We start from the raw sequence: 16,065 nt of genomic DNA, 5'->3' as shown, positions 1-16,065 counted from the left end.
GGGTATGCACCTGTTTAATTTGCTTATAAAGGATTTCACATAAGCATATGACAGAAGACACTTTCATGGACACTGTATGTTTTCCTAATCCCAAACGGTGTGGTGTCCATGAATGGGTTTAGATGTCTGAAATCAGACCTACCTGAAAAAATTTGAAAATGATGATTTGATGAAGCAGGAAGTGTAGACATCGCAGGCATATATGAGTCAGTTGATGAGGGGGCAGTCCTTCCACTGACTAGATGAAAATCTACCATGTTATCACCATCCTTTCCTCCCCGGTTCGGTAGTTTGTCCTCTTTAGCTACCTAGTTCTCGACACTTTGTTCTAGAATTTTGTCCTGATCCCTTCTGTCATGCTCTTGAAAGCTCCTTCTGCCATTGTGCATCTGGGCACCTGATCCCTCCCATCAAGGGGGTTAGTTACCTCGCCAGGCCCCAGCAAGCTCTCGCCGCCACCCTCCCCAATGTCCCCACAATTCTCTATCCCACCCTCCTCTTTCCATGGCTGTGTTATCTTTTCTGCTGAAGTCTAACCTTTTTTTCTGGCTTCCACTCGGTACCCAGAGCTGTAACTCTGAACATGTAGATCAAGTCAGCAATCTAAAAGACACACCCAGGCCGGGCGCGGTGGCTCAAGCCTGTAATCCCAGCACTTTGGGAGGCCGAGGCGGGTGGATCACGAGGTCAAGAGATCAAGACCAACCTGGTCAACATAGTGAAACCCCGTCTCTACTAAAAATACAAAAAATTAGCTGGGCATGGTGGTGCATGCCTGTAATCCCAGCTACTCAGGAGGCTGAGGCAGGAGAATTGCCTGAACCCAGGAGGCAGAGGTTGCGGTGAGCCGAGATCGCGCCATTGCACTCCAGCCTGGGTAACATGAGTGAGACTCCGTCTCAAAAAAAAGAAAAAAAAAAAAGACACACCCCAAAAATATACCCATGTCTGATACGAGAATCAACCACTTTCTTATTGGAACGCTTTCATAAGCAGGAAAAAATGACATAAGAGGGAAGTCTTAGGGTAGTCACATCCTGAAAATGTAACTTCTCTTTGTGCTCCCAGACTACTCTTTTCTTGGCCTTTTTCTCTTTCTCAGCTGCAGGCTCACTCCTCCCTTCCCAACATGCCCAAACCAAGCACTAGGGACCTACGAGTCTTTACAGTCAATGGCCTTTTCCTCTCTTACAAGCTGATATCCTATTCACAATGTCTGACATCACAGTGCAAACCTGAAATCAATTTACAGTTAGGTAACTATATTGTAACAGTGTGAAGGTTTTATCCTCTGAATAAAGCTCTACTGGTGGAATTTTGGTCATCTACCAGCAAGTGGAGGATGGGTGAACATGGGGCCTTCCCAGTGTTGAAATCATACCCACTACATAGTGATTTCAGGCTAAAGATGGCCCCCATTATGCACACATTCAAATGAGAACTATATGGAGGGCCGATTCCTGCTTACCCATCCGTGCCTCCCCTCCATAGAGGGCAGGATAAGCTATGTGATTATAAACAGGCTCTGCAGTTATCTGAATGTGTAAACACAGAAATAAATGCAGCTGTGTTTATTCGACACGAATAGCCTTGCACCTTGGCCATGTTGCTAAAACACTCATGGGATAGATGTGCAGGCACCGACCTGAAATTCTCCAATGCTTATAACTTCATCATTTTCAGATCGAGTAATTCCTTCCAGCACAGCAAGGAAAACTCTCTTACCAGGGTTCATCTCACATGCCTTGGGATGCCCAACTGTATGAGATATTCCTCGGGGAGCCCAGATTGCACAGGCGTTGTGGAATGAGAGAACAATGAAAATCAGAAAGAAGAGAATAGGTAAGACAGGGTGAGACACAGGTCCAAGGCTTGCTGCCATTAAAGAACTTCTAAATTGAGGAAAACTTGTCAGAATAACAATTACTTCAGCTTCTGGCTACATGTTTCTGCATTTACAGAGTGGTCAAATGAGGATAAAACACATTAACTCTGCCTTTCAAAGTAAGAGGTCAGCTAAGACTCACGTGCTAGTCTTAAGGAGGAGCCAGCCATGCAAACTTGTAAGGGATTGCTTAAAACCATAGATTTTCTTTTTTTTCTGTTGACTACTATATGCATTTGTCTTTTCTCAGCCAGGAGAAAAAGGGGGTTGTTTTTCATTTAAAATGTTTTAAGTTCCACTACAGTCCATCAAGTCATCCTTTTTCTGACCTCTGGTTATCACCGTTAGGTGACTGGGGAGAAGGCTGCCAGAAGTAGGTCAGAGGTAATGAGCCCACAATGGCCTCGTAGGTGGCTTGATGAGACCCTGACCTAATCTCCAGAGGGAGGGCCACAGATGTGACAGTTTAGGGCATCAGAATATTTTGTAAGTTTCTGAGGGTTACAAGGTCTTCAGGCCACTTCCAATTCCCTTCCATCTGTTCTCCTTTCTGCATTAATCTTTTTGATAACTCCATGTTCTCATTAGACCTAGATTACAGTCTCCATTACAGGTGAGCAACCCTCTTGCTTTCTTGTGCCACAAAGAGCCAGAACTACTAAAAGAAGTGTTTAGCTATGACTCACTCTCTTTCTCTCCTATACACACATGAACCTCTTCCTTATTACTATTCTGTTTTTCTACTTCCTAGCACAATTACCAAAACCAGAATTCATCAATCATATTCAATACATGGCAGGTCCATGGAGAATGTTGCTTTGACTCAGAAAGACAGATTTTATGTAAAGTCAAAACGGACAAGTCCAAATGGCTTTGAGTCAGAAATTCATCACTTCTTCAGCAGAGATGTTTTGGGTGCAAAACAGGCAAGCTGCTTGTAAAGGCAAAGACAGTATTTCTCATCTGGAAGTCCTTGTGGGCATAGGATTGTGTACATAGAAAAAAATCTGGAGATGCTCTCATGGAATCTGCTTGTTTTACAGATGAGGAAATGAAGAGATGTAAGGTGACTTATCTGAAGTCACACAGCTAGTTACCACACAGCTTTCACTAGTACTAGGTCTCCTGACTTTCACCATCAAGGTTATTTTGAACACACGATGTTCTTGGTCCTACGGGGCACGGATTTGTTATTTTCTGTTGATGCACTGTTACTTATTTCTTGTTCAGTTGATTATGTTGGTTACTTGTTGAGACTGAGACAGTCCATCCTTGTATTTTCTTCCATGATGACTCAACTGGGATTCTGGGAAATAGAGGCACACACAGCCTGGGCAGCAAAGGGAGAAAGAAGCTAAAACACGACCCTTCCAAGCATGTGCACTCATGATTCCTATCTGCAGTCACACAGTGATATCATAGAATTAACGTGTATTCCACTTCCGTTCTCATAAATTTTGCATTGGTTTCTTGAAGAAAGTAAGAAAAAAAAAGGTACTAATTGTGGAAATATTCCTCTTAGACCTGAAATCTCTCCTAAAACATCTTCTGCTCATTCTTTTTTTTAATTGTAAAACTTTCCTTTAGAGTGAGATATACAATAATGAAACTAATTCAGTGGGAGTAGAGGGAGGAAGAAAATGTTTTAACATTTGGTTTTGATACTCCAAACTAAAAATACTCTCAAAGTCTACATCTTCCCTGGCCCAACAGCTGAGCAAGAAATATAACAGAAAAAAAGTAGTTCTCCTTAGTATTTTGCTAACTTCATCCCAGTTTTGTCTAAAACAAACAAACAAAAAATCACAGTGCTTTACAAAAGTTTAAATTTTAATATTATTTTATCTTATAATGTATTTTCCCAGTTAGTTTTCTCATCTTTAACAAAAATTCAAATGGCTGTAGTTTTTCTAATAAATTTCCTATATGTAACCGAATTTTCCTCCATTCAACTCAAATTCAGTGATGTCATCAGCTTAAGCTCAGACCTCTTAAACCACTTGGTGGATTCCACAACTGTTATAATTATTCTAATGAAAAAGAGAATGGGTTACCAAAGAGGATGCTTTGGTTTTAACAACATTTTCTTCAGGGGAATGGAAAAAAATGTTAAAAATACAAAGAAAATGAAGAAAACACATAAACTTTGAATAAAGGTTTCCATTTTAAAAGTTTACTTCTTAGGTATATTGAAGATCTATAATTAAAAACATATTAATTCCCATTCCTTTCTTGAAGCTCGGCAAGAACACCTTTACACAACTCTTGACCCTGTCTTTGTTCTCATCAAAATATTTTTAAAGGGCACACAGACTAGCACACCACAGGAAAGTAAACATCTTTTTCAAGAAGCACGTTGTATCAGATTGTTATATATGTGTTCCTCCCATCAGTCATTTTTAAATGTCACCTACAATCCAGTATCTGAATGTTGGAGGCAACCCACAAATGGCTAAACTAAGGTAGGAAAACTGAGTTTTCTATTTCCAGATATTTCATATTAGAACAACAATAAGGATGAAATTATTGATAATTATTCAGAAGAAATACTGTTTTATAGCTTCAAATATATTTTCTTTTCCAGAGAACCCTGTCACATGGTAAAGTGGGAAAACAGCTCTTACAAAAGAGATTTCAGGGTAGAAAGATAGTGATCTCTTTCCAAATTTGAAATTATCGTTTTAATAATTTTTTTGATACAGTGTCTCACTCTGTTGCCCAGGTTGGAGTGCAGTGGCGCAAACGTGATTCACTGCAGCCTCAACCTCCCTGGGCTCCAGTAATATTCCCACCTAAGCCTCCCGAGTAGCTGTGACTACAAGCACGTGCCACCACGCCCAGCTAATTATTATTTTTTTATAGAGAAAGGGTTTTGCCATGTTGCCCAGGATGGTCTTGAACTCCTCAGTTCAAGCTATTCTCCTGCCTCCGTCTTCCAAAGTGCTGGAATTACAGGCGTGACCCACCATAAACTTTTTATATTAAAACAGTTTTGGATTTTAAAAACTGAAAAGATAAGGCTGGGCACAGTGGCTCATGCCTGTAATCTCAACACTTTGGGTGGCTGAGGTGGGAGGAATGCTTGGGCCCAGGAGTTCAAGACCAGCCTGGGCAACATGGTGAAATCCAATCTCTACAAAAAATACAAAAATTAGCTGGGTATGGTGGTGTATACCTGTAGTCCCAGCTACCTGGAAGGCTGAGGTGGGAGAATAGTTTGAGCCCAAGAGGTCAAGGCTACAAATATATTTTCTTCTACAGAGACCCTGCCACATGGTAAAGTGAGAAAACAGCTCTTACAAAAGAGATTTTCAGGGTAAGAACTTGGTGAACCAAGTTCATGCCACTGCTCTCCACCCTGGGCGAGACCCTGTCTCATAAAATAATAATAAAACAAAAAATAAAAATCACAAAGATAATACACAGAGTTCCCATATACTCCATACTCAGTTTTCCCTATTAGTGTCATCCTATATTAGTATACTTGTCAAAAGTAGTGAACCAATATTGATATATTAGTACACACTTCATTCAGCTTTCTTTAGTTTTTCCTGAATGTCTTTTTTCTGTTTCCAGATACTACATTACATTTGAGACACAGTCATGCTCTGTCGCCCAGGCTGGAGTGCAGTGGCACAAACATGACTCACTGCAGCCTGACCTACTGGGCTCAAGTGATCTTCCCACCTCAGCCTCCCAAGTGGCTGGGACTAGAGGTGCCCATCACCACATCCAGCTATTTTTTTGTATTTTTAGTACAGATTGAGTTTTGCCATGTTGGCCAGACTGGTCTTGAACTCCTGGCCTCAATTTATCTGCCCACCATGGCCTCCCAAAGTGCTGGGATTACCAGTGTGAGCCACTGTGCCCAGCCTGGACACCACATTGCTTTTAATCATCATGTCTCCTAGGGCTCCTCTTGACTGTGGCAGTTACGCTGACCTTATTCATTTTGAGAGGTGCTGATCACGTATTATGTTTAATGTCCCTTGACTGGGATGTATCTGATGCTTTTCTCATGATTAGATTGGGGTTAAGAGCTTTTGGGAGGCAGACGACAAAGACATCCCTTTCATCATATACCAGAGAAAATACTACCCACATAAATTATCACTGTTGATGCTGACCTTGATCATCCTGCTGAGGTAGTACTGTCATATTTCTCTAGTGTAAAGTTACTTATTTCTCCCTTTCCATTCTGTTCTCTTTGGAAGGGAGTCACTCACTGTGTAGTCCACACTTAAGGAGTGAGGTGTTATGCCCCACCTCCTTGAGGATAGAACACGCCCACAACTAACTCAGAATTCTTTTGCACCATGGATTTGTCTATTCTTCCTCACTTGTTTATTTATTCAATCATTCTTTTATATCAGCTTGGACTAATGGCTAATTTATTTCACATTCTGGGATGTCATTTGAAACTGCCTGATATATTTTGTTGCTCGGCTTTGGCCACGAGGAGCTCTTTCAGACAGCCCCTTTTCCCCCTGGCATACCCTAATCACTCTGGGTTGTTGCTCCTGCTGTTTGAGGACTTCATTACTTTCTGGCATTACAAGATGCTCCAGACCCATTTTGTATATTTCCTGCTGCTATCCTGGCCATTTCTCCAAGAAGCACTAGTTCTCTTTATCGGAGAATGGTATCAGAAACTAAGATCTGGACGCTAGGTGTGCTTACTTCTAAGACCCTCTCAGCTGACAAGCCAAGATATAGTGTGTGTGTATATATATAAATATATATACACACACACTAACATATTAGTGCATATATACACACACACTAACCCTTGGGAACATACGTATCTGTAATTATTTCCATATGCAACCATCCACATCTATATTAAGCTATTTTATTTTGATACTCATAAGTTTTATTCTCAGCTGGGATAGAGTGCAGGTGGGAAAGAGGAAAGCCTCTAATGGAAATTAAAAGGAAAGATACCAATTGAGAGATTTTCTTATATTTCTATCTAATCTCCTGTTAAAAACAGAAATTTATTGAGAGCTAATGTAATAAATTTATGTTTTAAATGTACTTGAAAGCTTTGCATACAATAAGTGACATGGAAACATCAAATTCATAAAAAGTTGTTCTCTTTCTCACTTGAGACACAGATTTACCCAGGAACTTCCAGTCATTTTATTTAATTTTGTTACCTGTAAAATGAGAATAAAGAGCTTCTCATCCTAGCCTGAGAATTTATAGTGGGTATAACTGATAGTGTTCTGCCCCTCAGAAACAAGTATGTAGAAATTATTTTAGTTTTAATAAAGGTAGACCCCGTTCCCCAGAGGAATAAGCTCTAGCTAATCATGTTTTTCATGCAATTGTAAAATTTTATATTTTCACACAATTATATTCATAAAGTATTGTGATCCTGATAATTACTATTTATTTATATCACTAAGAAGTTATTTCTGTCTAGCAACCTGACATTCCTTACTCATTTTAAAGTCCTTAGCATATCCAAACAGTTACCAGTACATCTTGAGGTTTATTCTGCAGTGCATGGGAGAGTTGAGAGACCTGGTGCTCATTCACGAGAGGTTATTTTGACTATAAATAAAATTCCCCACCCCAGAAAATGAGAAAAAAGAGAAAATATCTTTCTAGAAATTGTTTTTTAAAATAATTTTTCTTGTCCTCAGAAGACTGCACAAGTGGCATTAATACACTAACATATAATCCCAAACTTCAAAGCATACAGTTTAAACATCTGCTATGATCATACAGTTTACTGAATTACCAGAAAATGAGATATCAAGAGTAAATTTACCCTTTGAAGGAGCAAAATGTGCCCAAGGACCTCTTTAGTTTCTTTATAGAAGTCATTCCTGCTCAACATTTTTACATGTTATTTAATTCGCCAGTCTAATCTCTTTCTTTGCAGTGAGCACTCAGGAGAAAGTCATGTTTGAGGCCATAAATATTTCTTCCAAATACTTTGAATAGTTCCTTCTTCCTCCTTATTCTAGTTCAAAAATGAAATATCTAGGAGTATAAAAACTACAATTTCCTAGTTAAATATTCAGAGATATTATATTGTTAAATCCTATTGAAATTCCCATCTTTAATAATTTCGAGCAAGTGTGAAGATACAATAAGAACACCTGTTTAATACTTTTCACAGTCTCAAAAAAAATCTAATAAGTTAATCTATAAATATATCACTATGCTTTTGTACTGATGTAAGTTTGCACCCACCCCACAATTTCCCAATGGCTGCCTCAGACTCTAGCAGAAATAAGACAGGAAGCGAGCTCATTCTGAGCAGGATGGGAGACCAGGACAGGAGGTAAGATTAGAGGCAAGAAATAGATAATTAGAGCTCAAAGTCAAAGTGAGGCTTTAAAAATGTTTCTCTACAAGGTGTTTTGGGGATGAATTGAGGGAGATATGTAAGCAATTGCTGAAGACACTGCTTCAATTAAGGAAATTCAATGCTATAAAAGAAGGCTCTGAAACCCAGCTAACAGAGGTCAACATTCATTCAAGCGCTGCAATAATTATCATTGATTTGCAGTACTTTAGCACAAATAGGTAATATACAGAGGAGTCAATAAAGTTTGATTTTTAAATTCTCAAATAAAAAAAAAAAAAAAAGAACAACTGTTGGAAGAACGGCAATAAGAAAAAGACCAGATGGCTGCCTAAATATATCCTCCAGAAAACAATGCCTCATCAATTCCTTCTCCTCGAACTGAAAATCAGGGGTCTTTCTGGTACCAAATACTAAGAATCACGGCCAACAAGGCCAGTGTGTGGTCTCAGAGGATTGTCAGGCTCCTCAGAAACAGGTCTTTTGTATGCTTTGAGGGGGTTACACTATATGACGACTGACAAAGTCCAGGGAGGCACAGCTGCCAATAGACAGGTACGGTAAGAAAGTCGCAAAGCAGAGCTGGCTTTATTTGAAAGCACTTTGCCAGGCTTCACACCAGCCCAACTTCACGGCAGTCTAGTCTCTCAAGGGCCTATGAAGGAACGTTAAGCAAGTATTCACTTGGAGACACATCACTCCCATCTACAGCACTCCAAGTCACTAGCAGAGATCTCAATGGAGACTGAGGCTCAGGATTTCATCATTAAGCTTGCCTTTCAATCTCTTAACTCAGAAATACCGGGGCTTAATAATCTTTTCATCCTGACTTAAGGGAGCTAATCCTATTATGGGTTTAGCATGCCTGGGAATTTACCTGCTTCACTGTAGGTCTAAGGATTTGAGGCTACTTGGGTAATGTCACAGAATACACAGGAGCATCTCTACAGAACTGGTCTCATGTTTGAAAGCATCCCTGCAGCGTACAAGATTAACAGGCACGGGACTGCGAAGCCCTCGGATAACCTACCTGTCACTCTGGTCTGAGGTCCATGTAACTGATCGCCCTTCGGGTTTAGTTTTGTACCATATTCTGATAGCATGAGGAAAGTCAGTAGCTGTCTGAGCCCCTGTCTTTCTGATCTGTAAGCTCCAACTGTCAGTGTCAAAGAGGAGTTCTCCACAGCCAGGAGCCTGGCTGCAGCAAGCATAATAGTCTAACTGCTCCCTCCAACAATCTGCAGGCAAAGTCACAAGTTCACGTACAATCTGATTCCTGAGCTCCTCAGAAACAACTGTGAGCTTGGGAGACCTTGTAAATTTTTCCATACCTGGCACAGCAGCAACATCCACCTCCTCGACTTTTAACACAGATAAATCACAGCAGTCCAACACTAGCACAAAGTCCTCACTCCCACGATTCCCTGTGTCACAGCAGTACTTTGAGCTAGAAATCCCAGAAGCATGTTCCTGGTTGTCATGGTTACCATCTTTATCAGGAGTATCTTTTTCACCTTTACTACAGATTGCAAAATCATTATAATCCATTTCAGATGAGAAGGTCCTTGCATTTGTCACAGAAATATGGCAGGGTTCAGGCATCCCAAATTTGCAGGCTTTGTTTGACTCTGATTGGCAGGCTTCCTCGATGGAGCTATTCTGTTTCTTGAATCTGTTTCCATCCTCAAGGAAAAGTACTATGGTCCCCTCAATGACTTGACTTTCAAAATCCACATCCAAATCCAGCACATAGTGCTTCACAAGTATGTGGCTGGTGTTGGCCATGAGAGGCAGGTCATCTCTGGCAGGGTCCAGCTGTATGTCCATGATGTGGTTTATTGTTTGAGAGGCTGGTTAAAATTTCAGATGGGGGTTTCCTATCTGCCTTAATCTTCCAGAATCATAAATAGCTGCTTATCAAAAAAACAACTGATGTCACAGGTTATGGTTCCACAACTTTCAGTCTCCTGGCAAAGAAGGAAAGCACAATTAGACAAAATTCCAAATAAGACCTAAATGCTCCTGCAAGTGCTGCTCCTGCAAGTTGACCACCATTCTTAACCCCCCAAGTAGTAGATGTTCATGGCTAGAAGGCTCATTAATTTTTTTTTTATTGACATGAACGAAATCTGCATTATGGGTTTCTAAAAATATTTCAATTACCAACTGAATGGCATGGGCCTCCACAAAGCCAGAAGCAGCATGCTCCAATGACAACTGTCCTTCTTTCAGAAAAGAGCAATTGTTACACAAAAGTGTAACCAAGCATCGCTATGCCTCTAGTCTTAAAAGATATTAAATGTATCCCTTCTAATTTTGTGCATCAAAAGATAAGTGATTGTTTTTCCACTGTGATTCCAAGTAACAAGTGTGAATGAAAGCTAAATGGCCCCATACATTTTATTCTTTGAGAGTAATAATTTAATACATACAATGTAACTCCAGGGATTAATGTACTTTTCACATTAGAACTGCTCTCATATCGGCACTTCCAGTAAATTACAGGAAAATGAGCCAATTTACCAGGAGTGCATTCTAAGTATTCCTTTGAGATTGTTCACGGAGATTTTTCAAATTTATAGTTAAATACTCAAGGTATATCATTACGTCTTAATAGCTGAAAACCCATTAACATTCTGGATAATAGCCTTCTGTGGCAAACAAAAGGTCTTCTCACTTGAAAAAAAAAAGCATGCAAATACCTATAAAAGGAGGGAGAGAAATTAAAATGTAGAAACAGATGTTACAATAAAATGCACAGGTTCTTCATAAAAGTTCTGAATCAAAATGTATTCTTATTGTATACTAGCAATTTGGCTAAAAGAAAAATTATTTGAAATTATTTCAGTCCCTGTTGTGTACCTAATTTCTTGCAGCATAGGCTGTTCTTTCTTATTCTTTTACCAAAACCAAAAAAGAAATGGCAGGGAAACAGAAAGAAAAACTCTAACGGAGTAGATACATTTAAAATCATTTTTGTATTTCTAAATATCAGGAGGCAATCTTTTAACAACTACAAAACATCATTACTTGCCTGAATTTTCAGGTAAATCAAGCCCTTCCTTTGTATCCTAACTCCTCCTCACTTCCCTGCCAGCTTTATCTGCATCTCTACTAGACCCTTCTATTTCCTTTCCTTCTAGAATCTCATTCTAGGTCATCCCATTGATTTTCAGTTTCTACCTCTCCACAGACTATTTCCTCTTCAAAATCTCACCTAACCTGAAAAAGTCCCACCTCCTGCAGCTTGTACAATCCGGTTTCTAGCTACTTTTCCAGTAATGGAGACAACACCCCCTTGCATGCTCTTCCTCTAGCCAGGGGGCCTACTCAAAACACTGCCTCCTGAAGAGAACTTGACTCTAGGCCTCTGTGCCTTCTGGACTAACCCTTGTGCTGGACTTGGAGTGCAACTGGCTCCTACCTCCCACCTCAAATTGCCAAATCCTATTCTTCCTCCATGTCCCAGTTTAAGTGCAACCATCTCCTGAAACCCTTCCCTGGTCCATGCTCCCTCCCCCACTGAACTATATGTGGTACCCTTTCAGTGCAATAGGAGTAGAGAGAAATCAAAGATGCAAAGAATAGTTTGAATTTACTTTATGTAGAAGCTGGTATTTCCCTTGGTCCTAGAAAAGTCAATGGGCACAGAGGATAAACCAGAGTATTTTCTGTCCTGTCATTTTGAAAAATAACCTTCGATAAAGCTGTTGGCTATTTCTAAGTAATGAGAAACAATGATGTTAAAACTTCATTCTGAGGACGGCTGTGGCTGCTAACATACTGTATTTTGTTGATTGGGCTTTTTTTTTAAAAAACTTAATTAAAAAAAAAAAAAAACCCTGAACACACATACAGAAGAAAAACCTGCATCAACTCAGACAAGGGTCAATTCAGTGGCTCGCTAAACTATCATACTTGGAGAAAAAGTTTAGCATTTTTAACATTATAATTATTTATTGTCCAACTCTAATGGATTCCTAAATTTACTTCTAAAAATCTGTATAATTAACGCATAAAATACATTCTACAGAGCGGTTCTCACTACTTTTGTTCCCAGTGGCAGAGAATGAGGCTGCCCTAGGGCCCTATCCACTCAAACCTGTTAGCAGAACCAGTCATGAAAAGCGACGGCTGCCTTTCCAGCAGCTAACCACTGCTGCCTCTAAAATCAGTGTACTGCGTGGTATGTATTTTAAGTGACGAAACGTTTGTCACCCTAACAATCCACTGGTTTTCTTTAGCGGATTCTTTTGCATACTCTCCATAGAGGAAATTCTCAAACTTTTCTTTTAGCTTTGCAATTCCATGCTGGCTGACTCATTCTCAGCTGATGATTTGGCCCCTGCTTTGCTGAGATAATTCTGAATCTCTGTTCAATCATACCTCAAAGTATCTCTAGTTCTTCATAAGTATTACCTTCTCTTAATTCAGAGGGAACAATATCCCTTCTCACTAAAGCTTACTAAGCTTATTCCACCCCACTGAATCCCAACTTTTGGGGTTTTTAGAGAGTGAAATAAATAGCACATTTCTCTCTCATCCAGATTCTGAATGTGGTGAGACATAGATGAAGACACGGCAAAGGCAGACCAAATATCACCATCAATTCTGATGAAGGCTGAACTGGAGAGCACAGCTTACCGTGAGAGCCAAAGGTACCTGGACACTGAATCCCAAATTTAGCTTTATCCACATGGTCACAGGCAATGCTGGATTAAGTTAAAGTTTCCAGAAGGGGAGGTGGCCTCCCTCAGGTAAGACTTAAGGCCTGGAGGGAGAGAAAAGAATGGCTCTCTGTGGTCAGGATTGCTGCCCAAAAGCAAAAGCGAGATGAGGAGAGCACATTCAGTTTCTTCTTCTCGGACTTACCAAATTAAGTCACTCCACTTCCCTTAGGATAAAGCACCAGGACCAGGAGTATTACACCGACTGAACTCCCCCAAAAGGGAAGGAAACATCAGAAGTGGGGAAGAAGTGTTTTCTCAATACCATCCCACTCCACTTACTTGAACCCTGTTCCACCTGACACTTTTCTCTTGACAACATTTTCTCCCCCTCAATAATTACACCCTATTCTGAACATTCAAACACCCCTAGGGTTGTGGGTTCAAGCCATCCTCCTTCTCAGCCTCCCAAGTAGCTGGAACCATAGGTGCATGCCACCACACTCATCTAACTTCTTAAATTTTTGTAGAGACGAGGTCTCACCATGTTGCCCAGGGTGGTCTGGAACTCCTCAGTTCAGGCTATCTGCCCACCTCAGCCTCCCAGGGTGCTGGGATTACAGGTGTAGGCCACTGCACCCAGCCTTAGGGTTGCCATCTTTGAAAGCAATCAACAACTTCATTTGGCCTACTTTAAATCATCTTTATTTTATTGAACTTTAGAGCTGAAGAATTCCTTAGGGCTCACTCAATCCAACTCTAATTTTACAAATGAAGACAGAGTCCCAGAGAGGCAAAGCAATTTGCTCAAGGTCACCCATTTCTTTTAGTTTGCCACAAACAGAACATTTTCCAGCAGCTGATGGTTTTCCTTGGAATTCTCATCTCCCAGGTCTCATGGCCATCTCCTTCATATTGTCTAAGTCATGAATCAAATGTCACCTCTAAGTCTCTCTTCCACAGCTTCCTTTGACCTTCTTTATCTTCTTCAAGCTATGCAGATTAGTAACCAATTCTTATTTTAACAGCTTTGGGGGGCAAAGGATAACTTTTAAGCTAGCCCCATAAAATTCTGAAGAGCACTGTAACTTTTGCATGGTTTCCAACCTAAATGATGTATACGTCTATTAAGTTGTTGCTTATTTGACTATGTCCTACTTGTCTTAGATTCATGGATGACCTAAATCATCTTTCTCTCTTTAAGTACATAACTCTCACTGACGTCAATCAGGGTCACAGCCCCACATTTAGGGAAAAACTGAACTGCCTGTGGTTGCAAGGCCTCTCTCAGCAAATGGAAATCATATTTCTAAGCAGTCCGTTGACTTCAGCACTTTTGGCTATTATTGTGCTCCAATTCAAAATGCCAGCCTGTCTCACTGAAGCATTTTTCCGTTCTCTGTCATAAGCCATAACATATAAAAGTCCCCCCTTATAAAAACCAATCATTTTCCAGTGGCTAACCATTGCTGCCTCTAAAATAAGTATGTTTAAAAAAAAAAAAGTAAAAGAAGTGTGCTATGTAGTGTGTATTTTAAATGCTTAAGTGATTGTCTCAGCAGCACCATTAAAGGCTTTGAAAGGATTAGCATATAGTAATATTTTTCTTAAGGGGGAAGAAGATCACATACTAAACAGAGCTATGGCACAAAGAAGAAATTGCTCTGCCATTCTCAACCATCCAAAGTGGAATGCACCCATTTACAAATGTGGGATATAACCTCTGTAATGCCATCCCCAATCCCTCCAACAAAAACAATTTCATTCTCCTTTCAAGCTACAAAGCAATGTGTATCCTCAAGGCCCTTAACTTATCCTGGCTTATTTTACAGTTACCTCCATCCTCCAATGCTCTAAAAATTCTTTGCAACTCCTGAATTATTTTTGTGTTAATGATCAACTTAAATGGAGTACCCTGAACACAGTAGGTTCTCAATAAACATTTGTAGAATTGCTGTGTAAAGGCATTTGTGATTTCAACCTCTAGTTATTTATACAACAGGGATTCTAGCTTGCCTGTGTTCTATAGCCTAGTGCTAAGTTATTGCTTCACAAACATCTCCCTCCAGACGTCTCATTTTTCCTTCTCAGGATACACCTGTGCTGAGTATTTATGCCACATCATTTTACTTGTAACCAACTGGGGGAAAAGGAGAAAACTGTTTGCGTATATGCTTATTCTACAACATAGAACGCACTGTGAGTAGCTGCTAAATATTTAATTTCACCAGTTACTTGATCAGAGAATGACAGCTTTCTGCTATTCCAGGTGTGTTCATTCTTTAGAATATGCCAATTGCTCTTATAACAGCCAGTGTATTTTTTTAAATGCACTGTTTCTGGGCACAATTCCTCACACACTCAAATGCATATAATCCTAAGAACATGGCTTACTACTGTAAAATTCAATAAAATAACTTCAGAATTAGAAGGAAACTTGAAAGTTCAAATATACTGTTTTGTGTTTAGAAATGTCACACTGGGCCGGGCGCGGTGGCTCAAGCCTGTAATCCCAGCACTTTGGGAGGCAGAGGCGGGTGGATCACGAGGCCAAGAGATCAAGACCATCCTGGTCAACATGGTGAAACCCCATCTCTACTAAAAATACAAAAAATCAGCTGGGCATGGTGGCATGTGCCTGTAATCCCAGCTACTAAGGAGGCTGAGGCAGGAGAATTGCCTGAACCCAGGAGGCAGAGGTTGCGGTGAGCCGAGATCGCGCCATTGCACTCCAGCCTGGGTAACGAGCGAAACTCCGTCTCAAAAAAAAAGAAATGTCACACTGATACATTCTGCAACTTATTTCTTTCACTCAATGGTTTTAGAAATATAGACATGTTGATGTACATAAATCTGTTTCTTTTAGCTGCTTTTAATGTCCCCACAGGAATATTCTGTAATTTATCCCTATGTTCCCCTATTGGTAGGTATTTATTTGAAAATTTTCATGACTACAAACGATGCTGCAATGAACTTCCCTACGCACATCTCCTAGTGCACTGGGTAGAACTCCCAGAAATTCCATTTTGCCTGCTGTGAATATTGTCATAGCTACTTTCTTTTGGTTTGCTTTTTCCTGGTACATCTTTCCTGTCCCTTTAACTGCTCTGGACTGATTTTGCCTTGGCTGTCTTTTTAAAACATGATGTGGCCGGCTATTTTAAAAATATAATTATCATTTTTAATGACAA

General features: G+C 40.1%; 1 protein-coding gene across 19 annotated transcripts in view; it reads right to left on the bottom strand.

Moving 5' to 3' along the window:
* The window catches only part of AOPEP (aminopeptidase O (putative)), a 377,149-nt gene that overhangs the window by 329,169 nt on the left and 31,915 nt on the right, over positions 1 to 16,065 (bottom strand). For all 19 annotated transcript variants that reach the window (XR_004264993.1, XR_004264994.1, XR_004264996.1 and 16 more), the window contains exon 2: positions 9,238 to 10,174. Coding sequence is in view for 16 of the 19 variants with exons in the window: in XM_032266392.1 (XP_032122283.1) it covers positions 9,238 to 10,034 (797 nt within the window). In the remaining 3 variants the exon portion in view is untranslated. The remainder of the gene's footprint in view (positions 1 to 9,237; positions 10,175 to 16,065) is intronic.

This window comes from Sapajus apella, unplaced genomic scaffold (assembly GCF_009761245.1).
Source record: "Sapajus apella isolate SASKATOON/1434 unplaced genomic scaffold, GSC_monkey_1.0 scaffold158, whole genome shotgun sequence".
NCBI lineage: Eukaryota > Metazoa > Chordata > Mammalia > Primates > Cebidae > Sapajus > Sapajus apella.
Note: the sequence above shows the minus strand (reverse complement) of the source record. Positions and strands in the feature narration are given on the sequence as shown.